General features: G+C 40.3%; 1 protein-coding gene across 3 annotated transcripts in view; it reads left to right on the top strand.

The window, feature by feature from the left end:
* Nucleotides 1-20,198, top strand: part of nck1b (NCK adaptor protein 1b) — a 132,345-nt gene extending 112,147 nt beyond the window's left edge. For all 3 annotated transcript variants that reach the window (XM_047014233.1, XM_047014234.1, XM_047014235.1), the window contains 2 exons: nucleotides 15,708-16,459; nucleotides 16,617-20,198. In XM_047014233.1, coding sequence (XP_046870189.1) covers nucleotides 15,708-16,459; nucleotides 16,617-16,817 — 953 coding nt within the window. In that variant the 3' untranslated portion in view covers nucleotides 16,818-20,198. The remainder of the gene's footprint in view (nucleotides 1-15,707; nucleotides 16,460-16,616) is intronic.
* Nucleotides 20,199-27,708: the final 7,510 nt, after the last annotated feature.

Raw genomic sequence — 27,708 nt, 5'->3', positions numbered from 1 at the left:
CAGCAACAAATAAACTGGTAATCTGCATCTATGAACAACATCAAAGACTAAACACAGACCACAACTGCATCTTTGAACTACTCAAAGTCTAAACAGAGGATTTACAGTAGGAATGTAGCAATATCACAATTTGGACCCGAATTAAGTAAATGTAAGAGATAGAATTCCACGTCTATTTATCGGACTAAAATTGTACCATTCAAACAAAACCCTGTTAAATTTAACAATAACTTTAACCTCACCACAACTTCGCTCAACGTAATCAATCTCAGTAACTCACCACTTTCCCCTGTTCAAAATGCTGCATCAAACCACCTGACCCTGAGAAAGAATCCCGTTCTTGCCACTCACGAGTCCAGGTCGGATCTCAGTGAACATCCTAGTGCCCCCTCCAAAACTGTCGTGGAAGTTTTTGAGAGAATCAATCGTTCAAGCTGAAGTCAGGTAAAGTACAGAGTTATCGTTTATTTGACGCAGATGTAAACATAGTAACGTTACCAACATAACATCATCACCACACAAACATAAGACATCACGAAAATAGCAGGGACAACCAGGTGCTACCGCTCACGCTGCTGGAGCTTCCCCTTGCTTCCAATCGGATAACAGCGGTTCACTGCTGTAAAGGAGGTCGGTTTAGGTCGGCCCCTGTCACCGCTCTGCTCCTCCAAGCCTGCAGTCCCTGGTCCATCTGCTTCCATTGGCTGCTATTCTCCTTTAGCACTGCTCTCTCTCCTGCCCAACCCCCCAGTTAGCTAAGCCTGCCAGTCAGGCTAGCTTACCCCATGTCTGCTACTCCTAGTAGTGCTCCCCTCTAGCCTTGCTCAGCCTCCGGGTTAGCTAACCTGCTAGCCAGGCTGGCCTGCCCCTCTCCCCTGCCACCCCTTTTTTCTATCTTATCCTCCTGTCTCTCCCCTGTCCACCCCCCGGTCTGCTAGTCTCCTAGCTAGGCAATGCTGGGGTTGTGTAGCCCCTCTGTCCTTCAGCACTAGGGTTGCCAACCGTCCCGATTTGTCCGGGACATCCCGATTTATGGGTGATTTTGATTTGTCCCGTCCGGGACAGCTCCAGTCCCGTTTTCCAATGACAGCTGGGCAATAATATGCTACTGTAAACGCACCAAAAATCACACAAACGTTGCGATGGGACACGCTAGTTGCACAGCAGAGGGCGCCGAGTCTAGGTGGGGGGCATCTATCCGATTTGTGCTAACCAGGAGTTACCCAGGAGCTCTGTTGACATAGACTTAGCTAACGTTAGCTACAGCTTGATGAATTGAGTCATTGAACACAGGAGGAGAGAACGCGACGTTAGCCAGCTAGCTAAAGCTCCGGTGGAAAATTCCAAATGAACGTATGCAGCCCTTGGTGCCGCTAACACACAACAGTTACACTGACAGATTGAAAGCTAATTTGAGACAATATAAAGATGGAAAACCAGGCTAAGTAATGTAAACGTAATTACCTTCACTAGACAACGTTTTACCAATTGGACAAAGTTTGTTTGTTTCAAGCTCCAAAAACTATTTGGGGGGGGGGGGAGTGTCCCGCATTTGGGGTTGAGAAAGTTGGCAACCCTATAGACCAATTATTTGTTTGTAAACAATTGGGATGCGCGCGCAACGTGGCTGCAGAAAACCGGGAAAGGATAGCATTTTAAATGGCAAAAGGACCACACGGATAATACAAGTAGTTAGGTTTTAAAAGACCAAAAGCGTCGAGGATGACATGCCTCTAGGAGAGAAAGCGATTACCCAATGATCTGTCGCATCAGAATTTTGATTTGGGTCACGAAAATCTTGAAATTTGGCTGGCAGTGTGCACAATGTTGTATTTCACTCCATTCTACACCAGAAACGTCAGGGAGGACTGCCTAATGTAGATACGAGTCTGGTGAAGATAGCCAGAATCTCGGATTTCTTTAACCTGTCTGTTTCATTCGTCATTTGCCTGAGAAAGCGACCTCCGTTAGCCAGGCTAGTTTTTTGCCCGATCACTTGGACAGGCTATTTAAGGGTATCGGGGTCAAGTGACTTTTGTGCATAGACAAGTGAACGTAAATGCCAAGCCCTGCAATCCAGTGACCAGAGATATATGATGACCTGAACGACACTTCAAGAGTAATAGAACGGGGAGAAGTTCGTCTTTTGCAACCCACATGCGCAGTTGAGACTGCTTGACAGTTGTGTGACGTAGGGTGATAATTGGTCTATTCAGCACTCTAGCTGCCTAGCTAATTTAGCAAGAAGTGGCTACACGCTTAACTACTATTTCTGTGGACTATAAACTATTGTGGCCTAACACATCTTCTCTCTGCCGTGTTCTAATTGTACTGTTACTCATTTTATCTAGGAATGTTCATGCCAACCCTGGTCCTGTTATTGCTCCCACCATTTCTAGTGTGGAGTCACATGATCTATGCTTCAAAGATTTTTGTGCCAGAAACAACCTGGGTTTTTTGCATGCCAATGTAAGAAGCTTAGTGCCAAAAATTGATCAACTTAAAGTTTGGGTAGAGTCCTCTAGTCCAGAGGTCCTCTTTCTCACTGAGACCTGGCTCCGTAAATCCCTTTCCTACCCTGAAACTAACTTACCCGGTTACAATTTATTCTGCCAAGATAGGTCATCTAAGGGTAGGGGAGTAGCAATCTACGCCAAAGAACACCTGCAATGTACAGTAGCTCTGTCCAAGTCTATCCCTGAACAGTTTGACCAACTGGTCATCCAGATTATGCTAGCTAATAACTTCTCCCTAACTGTGACCGGCTGTTATCGCCCTCCATCAGCCCCTGCATGTACTCTTGAGGCCCTAAGCAGTGCACTGGCGCCTTTCACTCGGACCGAGCTTGTTGTACTGGGAGATCTCAATTGGGACATGCTTAAGCCCCCAGAGAAAGTATACAGCAGCTGGATTCCCTAAATCCCCACCAAAGCATAATCCATCCTACTAGGCTCAACTCCAAATCTCCTGATAAAGCCACCCTGTTAGACCTGATTATTCCCAACTCCCCTCACATGTATCAATCTGGTGTGTTCTGCAATGATCTCAGCAACCGTTGTTTTATTGCATGCATCCGCAAAAATATCTCTGCCAAACAGACCGTTACTACCAGAACTAAGCGCTCATTAAAGCACTTTAACATTCAAGCGTTCCTACATGACCTGGCCAACATTAACTGGCTCAGAGTCAGCCTGGTCCCCACTGTGAACAATGCATGGTCCTTGTTCAGTGCTGGTCCTTGTTCAGACCAGTTCAGTGCTGTAATTGAAAAGCATGCCCCCTCTAAGAAGCAACGGATAAAAAATCGACACAGTCCCTGGTTCACCCATGAGCTCACGTCTCTTCTCCAACAACAAAAATGTCGCCTGAAAAAAAGCTCGCCTTTCTAAGTCTTCCTTGGACCACCTCCTATTCCGGCAGCTCCGGACTAAGGCCACACAAGCTGTCCGATATCCAATGCCTGGCACATTAGCTACATTTATTTACCTACAGTTAATTTAACTAATCTGGATAGGCACTGAGATGTAAACCTACATTTATTAGTTTATTTACTAGCATTACCCTGTCCCTGAGAGGGCAGTGTTCTAACTTTCCAGCTAGTGAATAGCTAGCCAAACGTTATACGTAGCTAATAACGTTAACATTAGCTAGTTTTAACCAGAGATAACTTGCCTAAGCCTAGCATAATATCAGTGGTGAAAGTAAGCCGGTACTGTCAATGACAATAATCTGATGACATCCTTGTTTATTTTCGTTACGTTATGTTGACTGTGTGGTCTGCCACACAGCTTTATCCACTGGAGATATTTGGCCCGTCTTGTTTTGGTTTGGGAAATTGGATAAAATATACCCCATTGCCCATCCTCTCATGATACCTCGTATCAGTGTTGCATCTACCCCATGCACATCGTTTGACCATTGTTTTTACACTTACATTACAACAAACCCGATAAAACAAGAGAAGAATCCCTTTTCCTAATGCTACTCTATGGAGTTGTAAACTGAAGATGTCCGAGTGCACATGTTACTAAACTGCCATTGGCCCGTTTGCGTTCGAGGGGCGGGACTTAGCAATAGGTCAATTGGGTGTGCTCACGAGCGAGCACAACCATATATATTATTATTGTGAGAATGCTGTTAAGCTGTTTCTCTTTATTATTCCAATTTCTAAGTTCTTCCATGTCCTTTAACTAGTCCTGCATACTTTCACCGATTCCTACAATTTTGGAATCAAAACGTTCAGCTCCTTCAGGAGATGTGTGCTGTGACTTTTCTCATTTCTCACTTTTACACTTTTTAATATATTAAGGTTTTTGTGCAAATTATTCTCCTTTTAAAATTAATGGTAAATCCTTTCAAATCATTAAAACAGCTTCCTCTTTCAAACTTAACTACTTCAGCATACTTTCAGCTAGAGACACCATTCATTTTTTTTTGTACTATTTTCTTTTTATTCAACAATAAGAACACCAATACAACAAGTCATCAACAACATTGACAACCAGAAATATATATATATATATATATATATATATATATATATATATTTAAAAAAAGAAAAGGGGGGTAAAGAAAAACCTGCTGTCATGTCAATTCTGTCTCAACTGCCATAAAGTCCACTTCCTCCATTTACTGTCCATCTGTGATCCTGTCAGCCGTAGCCTGTGTGTCAGTCTTTCCATCATATGTATTTCCCCCACTGTGTCCACCCAATGGGTCTGAGTGGGTAGATCCTCAGTCCCCTATTTCCTTGTTATTACCTTTTTCCCTGCCACCATGAGTATCTTGAATAGATACGAGTCCCCATCATGCACAATATTCTCTGAGTACATATACAGATGTATCATCTCATGTTTCATAGGAAATTCGTATCCCAGAATCTCTTGTGTTATCCTATGGACCATTCCCCAAAACTCTGTTATTTTGTGACAATTCCAGAATATATGTGCATGGTTAGCATCAAATGACCCACTATTCCTCCAACATGACTTTCTTGTTTCAGAATAGTTATTTGATATTTTGGGTGTGATAAAGAACCGTATCAGATTTTTCCAGGAGAACTCTCTCCAGGCTCGTGAACAGGTTGTTGTCTTGTGTTTTTCCCAAATCTTATCCCATTCATCTTCAGGTATTTCCGTGCCAAATTCTCTTTCCCATTTTTCTTTTATATACCCTGTTGTGCTTTTGTCATCCATCAATGCCTTATATAATGTAGTTATAGTCCTGACCCGGTTCCCTTTATACGTATCGATCATCACTTGTACTACCTTGTTCATTTCTAGAGAGAGCTCCTGTCCAATCCGTTTCCCGTAATAATCCCGTATCTGTAGATATTTGTAAAATTCCCGCCAATCCAGGCCATATGCCGTTTTCAGGTCTTGAAAGCTCATTATCTTCCCCTTATTCACCAGCGTGCACCATGCCATAATGCCTTTATCCGTCCACTGTCCGAGTCCCCCACGGTGCCCAGCTGATTTAAAACTGCTATCAAAAGCCACCCATTTTAATAAATTTGCGTCCTTCTCCGGCTTATTGCGTCTAAGTAATTTGAACCATAATTCCAAGGTAAATTTTGTGATCGAATCCATTTGATTTCTAACCTTCTTAAATGTTTCCCTATCTCCTAAAATACTCTGTACCGGACACATTCCAAATGACTTTTCCATTTCTTTCTATTTTGCTTCGTAATCCAGTTTACACCAACAATGTACATATCTCAGCTGGGCTGCGTGGAAGTACTCTTTCAGGTTAGGCAGACTCAGGCCCCCCTTCTCCCTCTTTAGCTGGAGAGTTCTGAATCTCACTCTTGGCCTCTTCCCCCCCCCCCCCCCCATATAAATCTGGATATCATCCTGTCCCATTTTACGAATTGTGTTTGAGGTATCTCTATTGGTAATGCTTGGAACAAATATAAAAGTCTGGGTAATACATTCATTCGTATTAATTCTATCCTTGAGCTAAAATCCAATGTTAGGGTGGTCCATCTATGTATATCTTTTAATAATTCTTGGTTAATTTTATCATAATTTGCCCTATATAGTCCTGATATGTTTCTAGTCACTACTACCCCTAAATAGTTAATTTTCTTTAGATTCCAATTTAAACTGAATTTTTCTCTGATCTCTTTGGTTGGTGTATAATTGATAGTGAGTACTTGGGTTTTGGTGATATTCATTTTGTATCCTGATTGTTGTTCATATGTGTTCAAGAGATCTAGCAATTCTGGCAACGACTCCCCAGGCCGTTCAAGGAATGTAATGACATCATCTGCGAAGAGGCCGACTTTATGTTCTACCCCGCACACTGTCACTCCTTGGATTCGTCTATTTTCGCGTATGGCTTGGGCCAATGGTTCAATAAAGTATGTGAACAGGGTTGGGGACAAACAGCATCCCTGTCTGGTTGATCTCTGGTTATCGAACTTGGTAGATAGGCTTCCGTTTATTTTTATTCTAGCTGTAGGTCGTTGATATAGGGTCTGAATAATCTGTATTGATTTATCATTGAATACGAATTTCTCTAGCACTGTGAAAAGGAAAGTCCAATTGACCCTGTCAAACGCCTTTTCGGCATCTACGTAACCAGTATCGTGTCTCTTTTTTGTTTGTTTGCCTGATCTATAATGTGCAGTGTCCTCCTAATGTTATCATGCGTCTGTCGCCCGTTCACAATTCCTGTTTGATCCTCTTCGATCAAATCCCGTGTAAAGGCATGCATTCGTCTAGCAATAATAGATGTATATAACTTGTAATCCAAATGTAGTAGCGATATTGGTCAATTATTTCCGCATACTTCCCTATCTTTCCCCGGTTTAGGTATGACCGTTATTATTGCTTCTGTCCATGTTGGTGGTAATTTGCCTTTTTGTAATGTCCAATTGAAAGATTTAACTAACAGCGGAGACAGTTCGTCTTTGAATGTCTTATACCATTCCCCCGGGTAGCCGTCACTTCCAGCCGCTTTTGCATTTTTCAATCTGTTTACCACCTCCTCTATAGAAATATCCCTCGTTAGGGTATCGTTCTGTCTCTGTCCTATCTTTGGTAGGTCTAGTGTGTTTAATAAAGACTTAATCTCCTCTCTTTGTGCAGACTCTGGCTGTGTATATAATTCCTCATAATATCTCTGGAATGTTCTTTCTGTCTCCTCTGGCTCTGTTATCAATTGGTTCAAAAGGGGGTCCCTAATTTTATGTATTTGACTAGTTGTGAGTTGCTTACGGGTCCGTCTCGCCAGTAGTTTAGTGGCTCTAGGGCCTATCTCATAATAACTTTGCTTATAGAAGAGAAGCTTCCGTTCTATCTCCCCTGTTAGGTGTTTATCTATCTCTAATTTTACTACAAGCTTAATTTTCTTTTGTGTTTCAAAGTCAGCTGAATGTTGGTAATCTCTTTCCAATACTCTCAGTTTTTCTATATTTCTATAAGTTTTTAATTTCATTTTTTTGGCGTAGGTCGCTTCCGAAATTAATCTGCCTCTCATAACTGCCTTCAAGGCGTCCCAAACCATCGTCGGCTCCACCATCTCATTGTCATTTTCCGTAATATATTTTTGTATTTCAAAATTGATTTTGTCCTTCCTTTGTTCATTATTCAGTAGACCCACATTCAATCTCCAATTGATTATTCGTTTACGGTTACTAATGCCTATGTCAAGGTACAACGAGTTATGATCGGACGCATCTGCCCCTCCTATATGACAGTCGCTACCATTGCTGTGGGGGGTGCGTTCGGAGGTGGTTTCTGTGCCAGGGCCCTGTGTGCTCTCTGTATCTGGAGTGGGGTGTCTCTAGGAAATTCGAGTTTGGTGGTTAGGATGCGCTCCAGATACTTGCTTGTCGAATTCTCCTCTGTGCCCTCCGGTATGCCAAAAATGCGAATGTTGTTCCTCCTCGACCTCCCCTCGAGGTCCGTCATTTTCTCCTGCATCCATAGGGTCCGGGCCGTAATAGTTTGCATCTCGCCCTTAGCTTCTAACTGCCATTCCTCAAGTTCAGCTATGCGTGTTTGGGCTTCCTCCATGTGGTCATGCTGCGTTTTCATGCCGGCATTAATCCCTTCGAATTTGCTGTCAGTTTCTTTCCGGAATCTGTAGAATTCTTCCTTTACCTCTCTCCTCACATCGATTATCCCTTGTTTGACTTCTTGCCTATGGGTGCTAGCAAGTCAATCAGTTGGTTTAGGCTAGCTGGTTCTGCACCTGCCCCGTTCCTACTCACCGCGCTTTCCATTGTCAGAATTTGAATCCATTTTCTTCCTTTTTTATCTTCACTGACTTGATTGTCTTTGTATATTCGGCCTCTTTATTAGTTCCCTCCTATATCGTATTGAATTTATTTGTTAAAATTATGATTTTTGAGGGGTTATTGTCGCAGAGTTGAGAGAGCTCAAAATTACGTGACTGTTCACTCCAACATCCGACCGGAAGCCTCACCATTCAACTTTAAAAATGTTCACAAGACATTCAGCTATTTCCCAATGATTCAGCTTTTTTAAATGTTCAGCCAATTCTGAATTATGACAGTTTGAAATACATTAACATTTTTGCTTCTTCTTGATTTGTATGTATTAGCAACCAGCAGAGTGGAACACTGTTCTTTTCTGATATTCAACTAAATTGTCAAACAAATTCCTCCAACGTTTATATAGTTTAACTAACAGAAACAAGTTATACCTTAAAATGTAGGAAAATGTGTCCTCTTTCAGCCAATATAACTACTACACATTTACAGATTTTCAGCTATGAGCCTTAAAGCGAGAGCAGCCATTCAAATTCTCTCACTAACTTCAATAGAGGAGAGGTGAGGTGGGTAAAATTTGTCAGAGAAAGCAGAAAGTAGACGTTTTTGAAACTGTTGGGAGAGTCGTATTTCTGACCGCACAGACATATAAAGGACATTTCTGGTTTCGACAGAGTCTTGGGTCTTGGAAAATATCCTTCTTTTTTTGATTGGACTTACAGTTTTGCGACTAGGTTAACTTGTTTGAGATGTGGATTCTAACTACATTTCTGTTATTCTCTCTCATAATCGAGCTAGCGCGATGGCTCTCCATAACTAAAAACGGTTCGACTTTTTTTCCACAATCAACCAAATTGGCCAAACAAGGTATGTACATTGATCTTAAAGTGTACATAATCTAGCTAGATCGTTTTTATTTTAGCAGATTTCTCAGAAATCTGCAAAAATCGAGGCTCAAGACTGTCATAGCTGACCGTCACAAACAGCCAAACCGGGGTAAGTGTTTGCTGCAGCTGGCATTGATCCTACAAACAAACGATTCGTAACTGGAAAGTTTTTACTTTTAATTGATGATATTGAAAACAGATGTTAAGTAACTTGTCTTTACTCTAAATATCTTCTCCGTTTTCAATTTAAAGCAGTAAATCTAACACAGTAGGAATCCTCCCACGACATCCGCTCGCTCCGCTTTGACTAACAAATATGTTTTCTCAGTCCACCATACATTAGACAAGCTAATTTTCGAGCACCTTTAATACAAGATACAGGCCATGTTAGAGTTGATATATATCCACGCGTTCATTTATTCCTTTACTTCTATTATCAGAGTACATATCAATTAGGGCTGTCCCCGATTAAGATTTTCTTTGGTCGACCAAGACTCAACTAAAACGTCTGAAAATCGACTAATCGAAGTTTGAAACACTTTTTTTTTCAGAAAAAAAACGTACAAACATTTTCCCGATCTGACTCAATGGCTGCTGGACATTGCAGATTCAGCCGCTAATAGCCTAATAATAATAAGACTCGTATCACTAGTCCCGTTGTAACCGAATGCCAATGGTATTTAGTATCTCTTACAATGTACTACAAATTTAAAATATTATTTGCTTAACATGTAAATCATCAGAGCGCGCTTATCACTACCTGAAAACTTGGAGCATGCAAACTTATGTAGAAGCTGAGTGGGGAACGGTGCAACAGAGAAAGATTTTGTTGTCTTGGCCGGAGAAGATAATTTGGATGTGATTCTTATAACAGGCATATTCATTTTTCAACCCAGCGCGTTACTATGAGCAAAGTAGGGCTAGGCCAACTTACGTTTTTCAGGTGGTAGGCTACATCATATTCGACGTCGAACTATGAAAAAGAAACCGATGTTGGCAGAGTTTGCATTCAAAGTTTTACGAGTCACCCGGTACTTTGTAAATGTACTTTAATGAAATGCTGCCATACAACATATTTCTTTGCCATTTTGACTAATAACACCAACAAAGTAGGCTATGGCAGTGTTTGTAGTTTGGCAGCCAATTGTGCTTGTGCCGTGTGCAAATACCAAACCAAAACAAAGCGCAGATTAACGAAAGGGAAAACAGTAACACCTTTTCTTTTAAATTATATTTTTTTAGAGTTGCTTTATTTGTCTTAAATCAAATAATATACAATTTCTGTAGAACATTTCGTTAATCCAGCAATGATGACACAAGCGGGAATCAGATCTCACACTGCCATACGGCGGCTCGACAAAAAAAAAAAAACTCGACCAAGAGCATATCGATCAGAAGATCGACTAGTCGCCTGAGTGGGAACAGCCCTAATATCAATGGTCATATTGGCGTCTTTAAATATATATTTGTTTAACAGTTGATCTTCTTTACACTGTATTATTCAGCACTGTTCTTTTTACATGTTTTACAGTAATTAGTTTTTCGAGCTAATTCAGCTCCATGTCCTTCCACAAGTACTTTCCAGCTTTGAAAAGACTTCCAGCAACTACATTTCTGCTATTTTTTCCCTTTTCTCAACTTATTTAGCATCTTTAGGCGACTTCATTTTATAAAGAATGAAAAATAATTCAAAATATGAACAGAATTCATCTCCCATCTCCTTCTTTAAACCTTCAACCTTTTCTGCTAGGACTTATAACTTTTTTTTCAGCCATTTAATCAATTCTGCCTTTTTTCCAACAAGTTCAAGTCATTCCAGTGTTGTCCTTTTACCTTCAAACACGTTCAACCCAGACTTCAGCAACTGGTTTTCTGCAAAATTTTCACATTTTCTTGCAGCTCATCTTTCTGAATGTTTCCCCTTTTTGTTTTGCATTTTTCTTCTTCTTTCTTATCCTTTCTTCTGTTTTCTACCTTCATCTTGCTCCAGCTCCTTTAAAAAATACATTTCACAGCAGTAACTTCCAACTGCCAGTACTTTTACATTTTTCTTCTCTTTTCTGTACTTTTCTGCCTTTCTGCCTGCAGGTCCTTTCACACATACATTTCAGGCCTTTTGAAACCTGAGCAAATGACTTTCTACAAAATGTTCAAATTCTTCTGAATTATTTATTTTTTTGCATTTTTCTTCTCTTTTCTGTAGTTGTATGCCTTCGTCCAGCTCCAGCCCCTTTCAAAAATACCTTTCGGGCGCTTTGAAGCTTCAGCTTATAACTTTCTACCAACTGTTCACTATTTTTAGCTTTTTTAGCATGGTCTGCTATCCCCATTCAGGTTTTCAGCATTCTCACTGCTGTTTCGCAGGAACAGCCGTTTCTAGTTGGGTGTGCTCACGCCTTCGGCGAGCACAACCATTGTTCTCTCACATATATATTATTATTATTATTGTTTATTTTCGCCCCCCCTAAGGATCAGTCAAAAATTGGACTACATAGACAACGTTGCTGTCAAAATGTTTGTCTTGGTCACGATTGCGTTGCTTTTATTGGGATTTACGTTCCGTTGCACAGTTTAGGAGGTTACAACGTTTTTGTGGCAAAAAGTGCCTTTAGTCGACAAAGGGTACTCATTGCTAGCTACGTCACCAAGTTATTGCACGTTAGCAACAACGCATGGATACATTTACATTACATTTACATGTATTCATTTAGCAGACGCTTTTATCCAAAGCGACTTCCAAGAGAGAGCTTTACAAAGTGCATAGGTCACTGATAATAATAACAAGATAGTCCCAAAGCATTGCAGGTAGCCAAAAACAGAAGTACACATTGTGAACAACCAAAAAATAAGTGCTAGATGTGCTGTTGCACAGCCAGTATCGTGCCGTGGAGTACTAGCAGCACATAAACATTTAAGCAAATCAAGACTTGCATGTACAGTAAGTAATGTCACATTAAATCATGTATTTAAACTCAAGCTTGTGTGGTTTGTCGCTGTATTCAATGCCACAGCCTAAACTTTATGTCAAAAGAAACATTCTAATTTCTGGCGCTTTCAGACAATCCCATAGACATATATAGGTTAAATGTCTATGAACAATCCCCTCATTGACGTTTGGTAGCAACAGCAGCTTGCTCGTTGCAAACTTCTTTTGAATCAGCCATTTCCCCCTAAATTAATGTCAAACTTATTAACGTTTTTGGGGGCATATTTTCAGTTAGCAGACGGTACTGTTTGAATCACAATTCCATCCTGAAATACTGCCGGTGACAACGTTGTTACAGCAGCTTGTTTCAAAGGGGGTTCGCTTGTTTCAAAGGGAGTTCTTATTGAATTATGAGTAGACTAAATGCTTGACAATATCATTAAAAGGGAAAAACTTAAGGGGACAGACCCACCTGCAAACGAGCACAACCTACAATTTCCCCAGAAATTGTACCCTCTAGTTATTATTTATTTTTGCCCCCCTCAGTCAATATTTGGACTACATAGACAACCTAGGTGTCAAAAGTTTCATCTTGGTAGCGATTGAGTTGCTTGTATTTTGATTTACGTTCCGTTGCATGGTTTAAGTAGAAATGAAGTTTGTGTGGCGAAAAGTGAAGTTAACGGTGGCTAACTTGCTAGCCACAGTCACTGACACTACTAACTTCACTAACGTCACGAAAACTCGTGTGACTACCTCTACCAGAACATATTTTAGCAGCTTGTTAACTTCTGTGAGATAGCTAAGCTAACTGCTTTACTGCAAGGCAGCTTCAGAAACCCCTCAAGCAAAGAGGCCAAGGTGATAACTATTTGCTCATTTTACTTTGTGATATGACACACAATTGTGATGTGTAATGTACAATATAAGCTGATATTATTAAGGAAGTACATCTACTTTCGGAAACAGTAGTCTACTATTTCACTGAAGCATTAGCATCATGACATTAACCTTTGTTGCCCGGGCAACACATACTACAGCGGTCTATGATGCATCTGTTTTCAATCGTTAAAATAAACATTCCTCACAAATACATTTTCGTTGTAGGATTTATTATGACATTAGATTACAAGTAAACGATTTGTGGGTGAAATTATCATTACCTGTGGTTTCAAACCAGTGTAGCTCACTGCAACGCTATAGCCTACTAGTCTACTATTAGGAGCTAGGCTAACAAAAACATCTCCACAGCTGTTAAGGTCAAATGGCGACAGAACATGTTTGGCACTACCCTTACTTAAATCAAAAGTCTTTCAATATGTCAACGCAATCGCTACCAAGACGAACACAGTCTAGTTCTGTAGTACTGTAGTAGTACAATTTACAGTGGCAGCTTCTCCAGTCTCCACACAGGGCTATATCGCATTTAGCTTTTTTACTGACAGTGATCTGAGCTCACTGAGCTTTTTATGAATGAGGGATTTTCCCCTAAATAAATGTCAAGCTTGTTTATGTTTTTGGGGCATATTTTCAGTTAGCAGATGGTACTATTTGAATTGCGATTCCATCTGTCATAGCTACTGCCGGTAACGTCGTTGTTAGAATAAGCTTCAAAGGGGGTTCTTTATTAATGAATGAGTGCAATATGAGTAGGCTAAATGCCTAAAAACATCACGAGAAGGGAAAAAACTTAAATTGACGCTTAAGTCATAGAGATTAGCTCCAGTTTTACACCGGTCTGCCAAATGTATTCGTTTTGATTCTACTATGAGGCTGCTGCATCCCTCTTGCAGGGGAAATGAGAAGACAACTATTTCATTCTACTCTTCACTCTTAGTATTTTGAGTTGTAAATGAGTAGAACAAAATATGCTTTTAAATCTATGTATTCTTTATAAATAATAAATAGGCTATCATTTTTGATAAAAAATATACAGATATATCAGTTGTAAAATGTCTTTGATGCATGAATTGTGACAACCTTAGTTTGGATTTTTTTTCATGTGTCCTCTATGGGCATACACAAATGAAGTTGAACATAATTTATTTTATACACACTTTTTATAGTAGTATAGTTTTTGTCCACTCAGGCGGACAACATGCATTTGGGTTGTAAAGAAATCAGAAACTGAAGAAATATGGATTAACCAAACCAATGAGAAAAATCATATATTATGCTGTTACAACTACTGTGTCACATATTTCAACATCTTTCTCAATGAAATGCAATGAAATATGAAGAATCTTCTGCCTCTGCCCGGCAGGTTTCCCCTGCTCCAACACACCTGATTCAAATGAATGGTCATTATCAGGCCTCTGCTGAGCTAGAGAACAATCATTTGAATCAGGTGTGAGAAACATCTAAAACAGGGGTCTTCAACCCTGCTCCTGGGGAGCTACCTGCTTGTAGGTTTTAGCCCCAACAATCTAGCACACCTGAATCTAATAATTAGCTGGTTGATCAGGTAACTAGTGTAGAATAAAGTTAAATGAGTGTTGTTGGAGCAAAAACCAACAGACAGGTAAAAAAAACATGAATCAAATTATAACAGCCCAAAACGTTGTTGCAGATAAAGTGTTTTCAACAACATAAAAGTTGCAGTGCTAGAATAACTTGTGGTTGAATTAAAACCAGTGACGCATGATGTCCAATTTAGTGGACAGATAATCAATTGTTATTTCCTCCTAAAATAAAAGCAATACTTCAAATATTTTAAAATAGTATTGCTCCTTAGAAGTTACTTTATGTTACAACATTTAATTTACCTACGATGGTCTACTTCTACAGAAGGATTGGCAAGATATTTATGCGCTAGCTAGCATTTTTGAAAATCCATCGACCATCTTTTTGAAAATGTTGTTTCACTTAGAACAATTGGCCAATGGGTAGCAGTGTATGGGATGATGCAAAAGCGTCCCCTAGAGTGGCTGATCTGCAACTAAACCACCAAAACCCATGCATATGCAAGAAACTGAGTTTTGAATAGCTATCCACTGTAGTGACCACTATGCGTCAAAGGGTTAAAAAATCTGACCCTAAAAAATCTCTGCAACCTACGCAAGCAAGCACACCCTACAATTTCCCCAGAAATGGTACCCTCTCTTAGCCTGATGTTGTCGTACTCAAAATTCTAGTCAGAATATGAGTCTGATAACTCTCCGTTGGGCTGTGACTATGGGGCGTGTTTCAACCGAACTCGTAAAACAAATGCCTCTTCGCTCAATTGGATAGACCTATAACCAATCAGAGCAACGCAATATGTTGTTTGTTGAAAACCATTTCAACCCAAGCGCTCTTTGGTGACATTGTTGATTATGTTACTGTTGATCATCTGTCCATCATTGTATAAAGCCCGCCCTGACAATTTAATTGGTCCGAACAGCTCCTGTTCGGACCTTTTTTCCCCAAACGAGCTACTCCAGACCCAACTTCCCGAGCAAATTTTTTTGTGGGCGGGGATAAGTTGAGCTGGCAGCCAGGCTAACCCTCTTTAGTTGTAAATTGTAATCTGGTCTTAAATTGTTAATTACAAGTCATGTAGTTTAACCTGAAAATCCTCTTTGGATCTCAATCTTGTGTGTCACACAAGTTGCTGTCACAAGTCAGTCACACATGCTCATAACAACTCAAACCTGTTCTAATGTCCCCTCCTCAGGGATCGGAAAGGTAAAGCGGAAAGGTGGGATGCGTGACACGGCCTCCAACGCCGACTCAGACATGTATGACAATGGCGAGCGCCTGTACGACCTCAACCTCCCAGCGCTGGTCAAGTTCAACTACACAGCAGAACGCGAGGACGAGCTGTCTCTGGTCAAGGGCACACGCGTGGTGGTGATGGAGAAGTGCAGCGACGGCTGGTGGCGGGGAAACTATAGTGGGCACTCGGGCTGGTTCCCCTCCAACTATGTGACGGAGGACGCGGACGGGACGGCTGGCGGAGGTGTGGGCGGGCTGGGCGACCCCACAGGTTCATTAACAGAGAAGCTAGGGGCGGTTGTTAGCAGCGCGGCTAACGGCAACCGTGTACTCCACGCAGTGCAAGCACTCTACCCCTTCAGTTCGGGCAACGACGAGGAGCTAAATTTTGAGAAGGGCGAGGTAATGGAGGTGATGGAGAAACCAGAGAATGACCCAGAGTGGTGGAAGTGCCGCAAGTCAGATGGCCAGCTAGGCCTAGTACCCAAGAACTACGTCACCGTGCTCCAGGATTCCACTACCCACAATCCCTCCTCGCCAGGCCCCATAGGGCCCCCCACGCCCGACTGCGACTACATCTCACCCTCGGCCAGTGGGCGCTTTGCGGGGAAGCAGTGGTACTACGGCAAGGTGACCCGCCACCAGGCGGAGGTGGCACTAAACCAGAGAGGCACAGAAGGGGACTTCCTCATCCGAGACAGCGAGTCATCAGTGAGTCACTCCCCGCATGCACATGGAAACATTGATAGATGTTTTTATTGTGGTATTCTACCTTTTATTAACACAATGACTCTTTAATTCAACATTTTTTAAATAACTCTTCATTAAGCTAAATTAAATATTTTCTCTCCTCCGTTATCCCCGGCAGCCCAACGACTTCTCCATCTCCCTGAAGGCACAGGGGAAGAACAAGCATTTCAAGGTGCAGCTGAAGGACAGCCTGTATTGCATTGGACAGCGCAAGTTCAGCTCCATGGAGGAATTAGTGGAACACTATAAAAAGGCACCCATCTTTACCAGCGAGCAGGGAGACAAACTGTACCTGATAAAGGCCCTGGCTTCATCCTGATCACACACTTTGTCTCACACACACATTTTCTCATCTTACACAAGTGAAAAACACATGCACACACGCAAACAGACAAGACACAATCTCTCACACACACAGAAACAAACACACACTAACGTACAAACTCGAAAAGCCTGGAGACTTTTACTCACCTTCAGGACTTATTTGCTGGAGAATTGTGAGCATTCCAAGAAGAGAAGGGTAGAATTAACGGATAACCGAGACAGATGAGAAGCATGGACAGTGAGAAAAGGATTGTTGACTTCCCAGCGTGTGAACTATACAGGTCTCTTGGTCTTACATTGGAAAGTATCCAGCTGTGTTTAGATAATAGGCCATATATTTCCACCATGACATCTACAAATACGGTCTGCATTTATTTTCTTTTTTTGTTAATATATGTATATTATTTTCAACAGTTTCCTTTTAATAATGTGATTATGCTTTTAACTAGACCCAATGACAACATCGTTTGATAACTCTTTTGGCCATGGGACATTGTGAATTCAGAATATAGCCTGGAGTTACACATTTCAAACGTCCATGTTGTCTGTCTTAACTTTAGTCCTACAACTGCTACATTGCATGGGCAATAATGGTCAGACATTTCATCTGCTCAACCTGATTAAAAATAATTAAGTGACCAAATATATTTATTGCTAGGATTTCATTTCCCATTTATTAAGAATGATGAGATTGATATGTAGAAATATCAGGCTGTGTGTGCTGGATAATTAGCATTTAATAAGATGAGAAAATGTTACTTGATATCTGTAGTGGGATTGGAGTACATTTAATAAATGATTGCAGTTAGGGCATGGCTATACCCACAGTGTCTCAGCTGGTCACTTGAATGTCACTGGGTGAATGGGGTGCTTTCGTCTCTCATTGGTGTGAGTGTGCTTGTGTATGTCATGTGAATTCCTGATACTGTCAATCTCGCAAGTGGTAGCTGTGATTGACAGCCTTCAGGGGGAGAAACACTCGAGGATGTGAGTGAAAAGGCATTGATGTTCAGTCTTTGCCAACCCCCCAGGGACTGTGTCTTTTCTTTACAGAAATACCACAGAGAAGTGGAACACAACTGCCATGTCTCAGAGGAGCGAGCTAGGCTAGGGCCTGTCTAGGCAGTGCTCAGAATTGACGTCAGACCCACTGGAGGGAAGGAGGGAGGAAAGAGGGGTGTAGGGTCATGATGTGATCATTTGTGTTTGTGCTTTGTACCCTCATCAAGAAAATACCCTCTTCCTCCCACTCCCACACAAATAGAAATCTCAGTTTTCACAAAAGTTGTGGTGTTCTTAGGTGTTCATGGATTAAGATAAAGGAGTATTAAGTTAGTATTGATCGCAAGCGAATAGCATCCAAACTATGATAGCAACACGATTCCCTCCTGTTTATTCAAATCCAAGTGGTGCATTTCAACTTAACTTGGATCTGGGGTTGGATAGTATATTTCCTACATAAGAAGATGGGAACATGCTTTCATGACTATCACTCTAAAGTGAATCTGCACAGTGAGAAAGAGACTGAAAGTAGAAGGAAAAGGATCTGGTAGGCTGCGGAAAAGTAGACCAAGCAGTATTAGAGCAGAGTTGGTATGAGATCTGTTATGGCCAGCAGCCAGCCACTGCTCTGCTCGGTACCAAGGGCTGATTGCACTGGAGTAATGACTTTCCCAGCTTTGGTGAGTTGGACTACAGGTTAGAACCAGGAATGGGGATTTACTATTCCTGGTTCTCCCTCCGAAATTGAGAGAAACGGTATGGAGGGAGGATAGCTGATGGTATGGACTTCAATAATCTCAAATATCCTTTCTATCACTAGCAAGGAAGATGTTAAACACAATGATCAAGTGTTGTAGCCGAGGGGAACACATTTTTTATTTTGAGAGGGAGGTTTTGGTTGCAGACCAGAGGATATTTTACAATGTGGAGTAATGGAAGATTAATGTACTCACAACTCAGGTTGAAGATCAATGTTCAGCATGGGTCTATTTCACACGAAATAGAACATTGTTTTTGCCAATTATATCCATCTACACTCTTATACAGCCAATTTGTAAAGTCAAGATTCCTTAATTATACTTTACAGAATTATATTCTGTATTTAAAATATTGTAACATGTGCCTTTAACGCTGACTGTCAATACCAAAGGTTATTGTATCCTTAGTGCCACCCTCAATGGTAGTTATTCGCCCCTAACTTGTTGTACCGCTTTGTTATTTGAATATAGCTTTGCATGTGCGTCAACAGACTCACGTTGAGCTGTGTGTCCGGGGTGATATCCTCAAATCCCTGGCTTCTCTAAACGTCCTTATTGAGATTTGGGTTTCTATTATCAACTGTCTTGATGCTTTCAAAGCGTGAGTGCGTGTTTTTGATTTGTTTCTTGGAAAATAATAGACGCTAATGTGTTTCAAGTGACCTTACTATGCCGGTTCCATTTAATATAACTTAAAAAGAAGAAGTGATTAATAGTGGAATGCCTAAATGTGTATTTGTATAAGATATCCTTTTATGCTTTGGTGCACAGTACAGATTAGTATTCCAACTATAATTTTTTAAGCACCTGGGTTGTGAACATTCATTGATATGAGAAAATGTTTTGTTGTGACAAAATGCTTAGGCAATTCTATGACAGAAAAATGATAAACTGTAATGTCTATACCCTCCTCCTGTCATTTGTACAACTGTATTTGGTATTTCAATAACTGTAACTAATTCACTTCAATGAATGCCCACCTATGTGAAATATTATTCAACTACACAAATGTTTAAAATTGTCATAATACAACTCTCTCCCTCATTGTTTTTGTGTACTCTCTTGAATAAGACATTTCCTTCCATGCACACCTCTGAAGGCTGCATGAGCAGAGCCACACTGCTTTAAAGAAACAGTTTGAGAATTGCTTACAAAGTCATGATGTCAATTGCTAACAAATGTCATTAGGGGATAACCAATATTATCTCCTGGATGTATGGGTTTGACATGATCATAGGAGCCTACGGTGGATCTCTTTCTTTTGGTTCATTCAATGTATGCTTTAACTGAAACCTGACTTAAAATGATTCCCTCGTGATATTCACAGCAAATTATCCTTGAGAACTTGGTGTTTATGTGCTGCTGCCATGTTTGTCTACTCTTGTTAGTTCTTTCTGTAAGACAAATCATTCTATGTGCGGAAGAATGTGGATGTGTGTGTGGATGTGTGTGAGAGATGGGTGATGATGCAGGGAGTGGGATGATAAAGGCTGAGCTGTGAAAATTGTGTTCATATTCGTAACAGTGTTTTATGGAACAAACATTTTCTTCATATGTAATATTTTTGAAGAGTTTATTAGGCTGTTCAAAGGAAGTAATAAATCACTTAAACTGTCGTTTTTTTTCTTTTCCTTTTGAAATATTTTACACACGCACCCCACCTAGTATGGAAGCAAATCGTGACCAAAATTCAAATGAAAATGCATTTCCAGAAATGCATTTTCATTTTAAGAATGTGGCTGCATTATTTGACTCATAAATCAAATTAGTATTCAATCATCCTATTTGCATTTTCATTTTCTTCTTTAAGACTGCTCATTCTTTCCCTTAATTAAAATGAAAACGAAAAAGACATTTGAAATTTAATTTTCAAAATATGCCCCAGCAAATAGATACCAAAATTCAATTTGAAATGTAAAATTTGAAAATGAAAATGCATTTCCAGAAATGCATTTTCATTTTAAGAACGTGGCTGCAAAATCGTGACCACAATTCAAATTCAAATGCATTTTCAGAAATGCCTTTTCATTTTAAGAACGTGGCTGCAAAATCGTGACCACAATTCAAATTCAAATGTATTTCCAGAAATGCATTTTCATTTTAAGAATGTGGCTGCATTATTTGACTCATAAATCAAATTAGTACTGATTAGTACTGAGCGGACATTGCATTTTCATTTTCATGTTCTGCCCGCAAACTGCCCATAATTCGAAAACGAAAATGCATTCTGAGCGGCGCAGTTGAGTGACGTCAGTAGCCGCTCTTCTTCAGCTCCCTGCTGACCGAGCTACCCATCTTGTTCGGTAGGGGGCGGTGTGCACATACGCATTGCATTACATGGCAAATGTGCCGGGAAATTGATTGAATTGCCGGGTCTTTAGAGGACGCATCACAGATCATGGCGCTCCCTCAAATTGTGCAGACACTGATAGAATTAGCTGAGCTGGTAGAAACTAATAATATATCTGAGTCTGATGCCCGTGACCGAGTAGAACAAGTCACAGAGAGCTTGGCTGCATACTCTGCCGTCACAGACGTACACATTAATGAGGTTGCCATAGTAAACCTCTCTTCAGTCCTGGAACGGCTGGATGCTGTGGAGCCTCAAATGGGACGGGGAGACCAACCATCCACATCCCGTTCGAGTCCATCGAAAACTATTTATTAAATGGTCTACTTTTTCCTGTGAAAGCAAGCTGTTTCACCTTTGGCCTGGTTCAGACAAAATCTGAATTTCCGCAATCTGAATTTGAATTTCCGCAATCTGAATTTCAAGAATCTGAATTCCTGCAATCTGAATTTTAGAATGTTTTATTTTTGGATCAAAATAATTCAGTTGTATTAAATTTGGCATACAAATAATTCAGATATTATATATTCAACAGCAATATATTTCAGTTTTTTGAAATTTGACACACAAATATTTCAGATCTTTCATATTCAAATTCAGATACTTTTGTCAGCTTTCTAGCTCCATAAATCCGTTGCTTTGCATCCTCCGACGGATGGTCTGGTGGCCGACAACAGCTCCGCTATGTCCTTTATTTTTAAACCATTTAATAAATAGTTTTTGATGGACTCGAACGGGATGTGGATGGTTGGTCGTCCCCGTCCCATTTGAGGCTCCACAGCATCCAGCCGTTCCAGGACTGAAGAGAGGTTTACTATGGCAACCTCATTAATGTGTACGTCTGTGACGGCAGAGTATGCAGCCAAGCTCTCTGTGACTTGTTCTACTCGGTCACGGGCATCAGACTCAGATATATTATTAGTTTCTACCAGCTCAGCTAATTCTATCAGTGTCTGCACAATTTGAGGGAGCGCCATGATCTGTGATGCGTCCTCTAAAGACCCGGCAATTCAATCAATTTCCCGGCACATTTGTCATGTAATGCAATGCGTATGTGCACACCGCCCCCTACCGAACAAGATGGGTAGCTCGGTCAGCAGGGAGCTGAAGAAGAGCGGCTACTGACGTCACTCTACTGCGCCGCTCAGAATACATTTTCGTTTTCGAATTATGGGCAGTTCTTTGCGGGCAGAACATGAAAATGAAAATGCAATGTCCGCTCAGTACTAATCAGTACTAATTTGATTTATGAGTCAAATAATGCAGCCACATTCTTAAAATGAAAATGCATTTCTGGAAATACATTTGAATTTGAATTGTGGTCACGATTTTGCAGCCACGTTCTTAAAATGAAAATACATTTCTGGAAATGCATTTGAATTTGAATTGTGGTCACGATTTTGCAGCCACGTTCTTGAAAATGAAAATGCAATTCTGGAAATGCATTTGAATTTGAATTGTGGTCACGATTTTGCAGCCACGTTCTTAAAATGAAAATGCATTTCTGGAAATGCATTTTCATTTTCAAATTTTACATTTCAAATTGAATTTTGGTATCTATTTGCTGGGGCATATTTTGAAAATTAAATTTCAAATGTCTTTTTCGTTTTCATTTTAATTAAGGGAAAGAATGAGCAGTCTTAAAGAAGAAAATGAAAATGCAAATAGGATGATTGAATACTAATTTGATTTATGAGTCAAATAATGCAGCCACATTCTTAAAATGAAAATGCATTTCTGGAAATGCATTTTCATTTGAATTTTGGTCACGATTTGCTTCCATACACCTAGTGGCTAACTACACTAATACACCCTTGTTCCAGAGTTTAAAACAGGTTGTAGCAAATAGAAGACACTAACCCTAGTCTGACAGGTAGGGCTGGGTGATATATATAAAAAAAAAATCTCAATATTGTCTAAACATTTACGATATTCAACATATATTTCAATATGTTTTCATTTGCATTTAAATAATAAAAAAACATGATTTTCTTTGTCCTCCATTAGATAACAACAAAAACAATTTAGAACACCTATTGTTACAAAGTACAAAATGTGTAGTGCAAATTTAAGCAGTTGCCATAACATGGTACTTGCAACTTGACAAAATGGACCTCACATGGAACAATTCATGCAGAGGTCCTTATGTGACAGGACAAAAAGAGAGCAAAAGAGTGCCTGTGCGTGTGCAATTTTCAGTTTGTGTGTGTATTTCTGTGTGTCTGTGTGTGTATGTGAACACAGAGGAGCCAGACGGTGATAATAAAACAGAAGCAACACAAGGACCAGCAAAAAATAAAAATTAAATAACATTCGATAAACACGATATTTTCAAATTTTACATCATCGTCCAAATTACTGCGATATTATAGCTAATATTCGATATATTGCCCAGCCCTACTGACAGGTAGTATTGACAGTATTTGTCCTGAGTACAGAACGACACTGCACATACCTAGTCACATACTCAACATTTACATTACATTTACATTTATTCATTTAGCAGACGCTTTTATCCAAAGCGACTTCCAATAGAGAGCTTCACAAAGTGCATAGGTCACTGATAATAACAACAAGATAGCCCCACAGCATTGCGGGTAGTCAAAAAACAAGAAGTACATATTGTGAACAACCAAAAAATAGTGCTAAAGGGAAGAAACCATAAGAGCATGTAGTTAAACAAGTTAAAATTACACAACATTAATCTCTAAGTGCAGGTGTACCTGTAGGAAAGCAATAAAAATAGGATTAACTAAAAAAGAAGAATACAACAGTTTAAATCAGCTACCACTAACCAACAAGAGCAACAGTCTGGGCAAGAGTCATTGTGAACCTTGAGGGAACTAGCGTTGGATTCAGCAAACCATTCCTAAGTACCATTGTACTCAACACAAGCCACAAATCAATAGTATGACATTCATCACACGTTTATTTAAAATAAAATATTCAACACAGTATGGTGACATGGCATTGTATTGAATAGGATACTTTCAAAACGTATTTTGTTACAGAATACAGAATACATGCCCAAAAATGTATTCTGAATACTTGGATTACTTCCACATTGAATTGCATTTTATAAGCAGTGAGGTGCAGTCTGGGTAGGCAAGGTGCAGGCACTGCCTACCCTGTCAAAATTCAAACGTCAAAATGTTTTTTTAATAATTGTATTTCATAAGCTTGTATTTGTATTTTTACTGTTTATTCTTGTGATTTATATATGCAATATGTGTGTTATTCAAATTGTTTAAATGTTACGATGCGCATGCGTTCAGTACGCATGCCACTTCGATTCTGTATTCTTCAACATGTACGTCAAAAAGCACAACTCTGCTGTGCCTGTACACGTAAATATGGGATGCCAGTATTCATCTACATTAGGTATCGAACATGGACAATCGAGATATTACCGGACAATTGCGCAGCTAACGTCATTACACCAGCTACATTGTAAACGTAATCCCCGCGAAATTCAAGTCAAAATGACAGCAGCGGTTAATAGCAAGAGGGAGGTCTACGCCAGATTTACATGGACTGATGCACCAAAAGGGACCACAAATTCTCTGATCGTTTCAAACAGACTGGTATGGAAGAAAATATTGGCTATGTGGCTGTGCTAACAGTCAGCGGCTGTAGGCTACTGCTTTTACTGTGTCCAGCGTTTACTGTTCTGACGTATTAGCCTAACAATAGATTAGGTAATCTGGTTTCCATAAATCAGTGCCGGTGTTACAAGACAACTGGTTTTCAAGCCAACTGGTTTCCTAGCTGTGCGTGCACCTATCAGTCCGCCTCTATCACCAGACACAACACAACATGGAAACATTCGTTTCCTATGCGATTTGTGTAGCCTATGGCTGAGTGTTTCTTCGCTATATCTTTTGAAATCAATTCATTTCATAATTGAATATTCTGCACAAATGTAATGAGCGCTACATTACAGCCAAGCATTGCCTTGAGACAACTCCAAATACGTGATGAGTAGCCTACATTAGGGTGGTGTCTACGGTAACTAGTTGATTCAGAAGAACCAAAACAACATGTTGCCTGAAGGCTAACCTACTTAAAGATTTGTGACCATGTATGTGCTTCAGTGGCTCACGGTGTAATGCAATGATTTGTGAAGATGCAGGTATTTTTGCTCGTGGGATCGAATCCAACTCGATTCTTTTATTTTCTTAGCTTCCATTTATTATGGTGTGCTTGGCTGTAATGTAGCGCTCATTACATTTGTTCAGAATATTCAATTATGAAATGAATTGATTTCAAAACATATAACGAAGAAACACTCAGCCATAGGCTACACAAATCGCATAGGAAACGAATGTTTCCATGTTGTGTTACGCGTATTTTGATCGTATTGTCTGGGTTAGCAGGACGTTCTTCGTATGAATTTTTGTGGTGTCAGAAGGAGCTTTTATGTTGTGGTAAATATGGCTATTGCCTCGGAACAACACCAAATACGTGATTAGTAGCCTACATTCGGGTAGTGTCTATGGAAACCAGTTGATTCAGAAGAAGTCAAATCAAAATGTTACCTGAGTGCCGACGTAGTTAACAAGTACGTAATCATACTGCCAACATTTCAGAGGTGGTATGGCACGTGGTCAACGGACTTACGTGTGTTCGTATTTTTGCTCTAGTGGGATCGAATCCCACTTCATGCAAGCCTGCAAATGTTTTATTTTGTCTCCATTTATTTTGTCGCAAATGGTAGCCTAATGTAGTGCGCACGTAGCCTATTGGCCTCCTTTCATATTTGCCGCAGCAAACATGAGATCCGACTTGAAAATCGCCAGTGATATGTTTGTGAATTTGTGACGAATCTGGTGATAGAGGCGGACTGATAGGTGCACGCACAGCTGGGAAACCAGTTGGCTTGAAAACCAGTTGGCTTGTAACACCGGTGTTGTATCACCTGATGCATTACTTTCTGGATTGGCACCCCCTCGCGGGAGCGCACGCGATTCAAAGAGTGAAGGATTTCGTCTTGATATCGCAACCAAAAGAAGGGGAGACAGGAGTCTCACATTATACTTTCTTAGTTGTTGAATTGAAGAGAAGGATGTCGGTTATCTGTGTAAATGTCAGATGCTTTTTTCAACACAAAATCCTTCAAATTCGTCATTCAAACTGTATAGTAACGGACGCAAACCAACATTCTTGCTCCACGACATCGCATTCTGAGGAAATATACCCCAGTATGATCATGATTACTGCTGCACAAAATGTATTTTGTGAAGCAGGTTCAAAGTATTTCCCATGGTATGGCTCTTCATACTAATGTATAGGTTCAAAGGCATGCGATTTTAATGCTGTTAGCCTGCGCGTAGGGTGGTTTACTCAGACAGGTCGAAAACAACAGCTTTCTGATCCAGAATAGGTTATCAGCTGTCCTGAAAAGGAACCAAAGGTTCACATCATGCCTATATCTTACCAAAGACAAGTACTAAAAACGATGTATGAGCTATGTGTCAACATCAAAAGAAATGTTCTCACCATGAAATCCTTTTTTATGATAGGAAATGTTACTCTTATTGTTTAAGTCAATTAAATACATGAAAAAATAAAACATAATAATCCCACACCCACCATGGACTATTCTGATTTCAGACCTGTCCACCCTATACATACACATGTATTGGTATTATATTTATGCTATTAAATGTACATAATGCTCGAGTAGAAGGGAAGAAACGTATGCAGGGGGAGAGCATTTCATGCAGGCCTTGTTTTCCATTTGATGCAAGTGGGAGTCAGATGGCTGAGCGGTGAGGGAGTCGGGTGAGGGAGTCGGGCTACTAATCAGAAGGTTGCCGGATCGATTCCCCGCCGAGGCATATGATGTTGTGTCCTTGGGCAAGGCACTTCACCCTACTTGCCTCGGGGGAATGTCCCTGTGCTAACTGTAAGTTGCTCTGGATAAGAGCGTCTGCTAAATGACTAAATGTAAATGTAAGTGTAATGTACTCCCTGCAAACACTGACAAATCAAGGTGATTGTAATCTGAAAATGATTTCATTACTTGTCCATGAAAATAGGAGCAACGGCGAACGAGGAGTTCAAAAAAGTATGTTTTTATGAAAATTCCAAATGGCCGACGCCCAAAATGGTGGAAACGGGACAATGTGATATATTTCGACTTGGTATGCCACGTAGAATCAGAAGAGACCAATGTTGTGATATATGACAAATCTGTTCAGAAGTTATGATGCAAGAAATCCGATGCACTGGCTAGATGTAGATTCACTATATCTACAAAGCACAATAAATCAGACTCTTCATGAGTATAAATCCCCTGAGAATTAAACATTATCGTGGTCATTATGATTATACTGCTCGACAGCTGCTGTCGCATACCTAGCTTCACTAAACACATAAACCAATATCATGACATGCCTGAGACTTTGGCTGGATTCAAACCTACGACCTTGCACTTCAACGGAGCCTGTCTTATCCCAGTGAGCCATTGTCAGCGCTGGGAATTGCTGTGTACAGTTACTGAATACAAAAAGGAAGCCGTTTCTCCTGTGGCACGCATGGTCAGATTTGGCCCAAGTTTAAACAGCTGTAATTCAGTCATATTTTTACATGGCAAGGTGATTGTGGTCTGAAGATAATCTCTGCCAAATCTGGTGAATATTGGATACATTGTGTAGGAGTAAGGAAAAAAGTTTTATTCATTCATTCAAAATGGCGGCCTCATCAATTCGTCTGGTATCACGCGTTAACATGCATCAGACGCGGGATCTCCTAAGATATCACGAGACATAGGA

This window comes from Hypomesus transpacificus, unplaced genomic scaffold (assembly GCF_021917145.1).
Source record: "Hypomesus transpacificus isolate Combined female unplaced genomic scaffold, fHypTra1 scaffold_228, whole genome shotgun sequence".
In the NCBI taxonomy this organism is placed as follows: domain Eukaryota; kingdom Metazoa; phylum Chordata; class Actinopteri; order Osmeriformes; family Osmeridae; genus Hypomesus; species Hypomesus transpacificus.
Note: the sequence above shows the minus strand (reverse complement) of the source record. Positions and strands in the feature narration are given on the sequence as shown.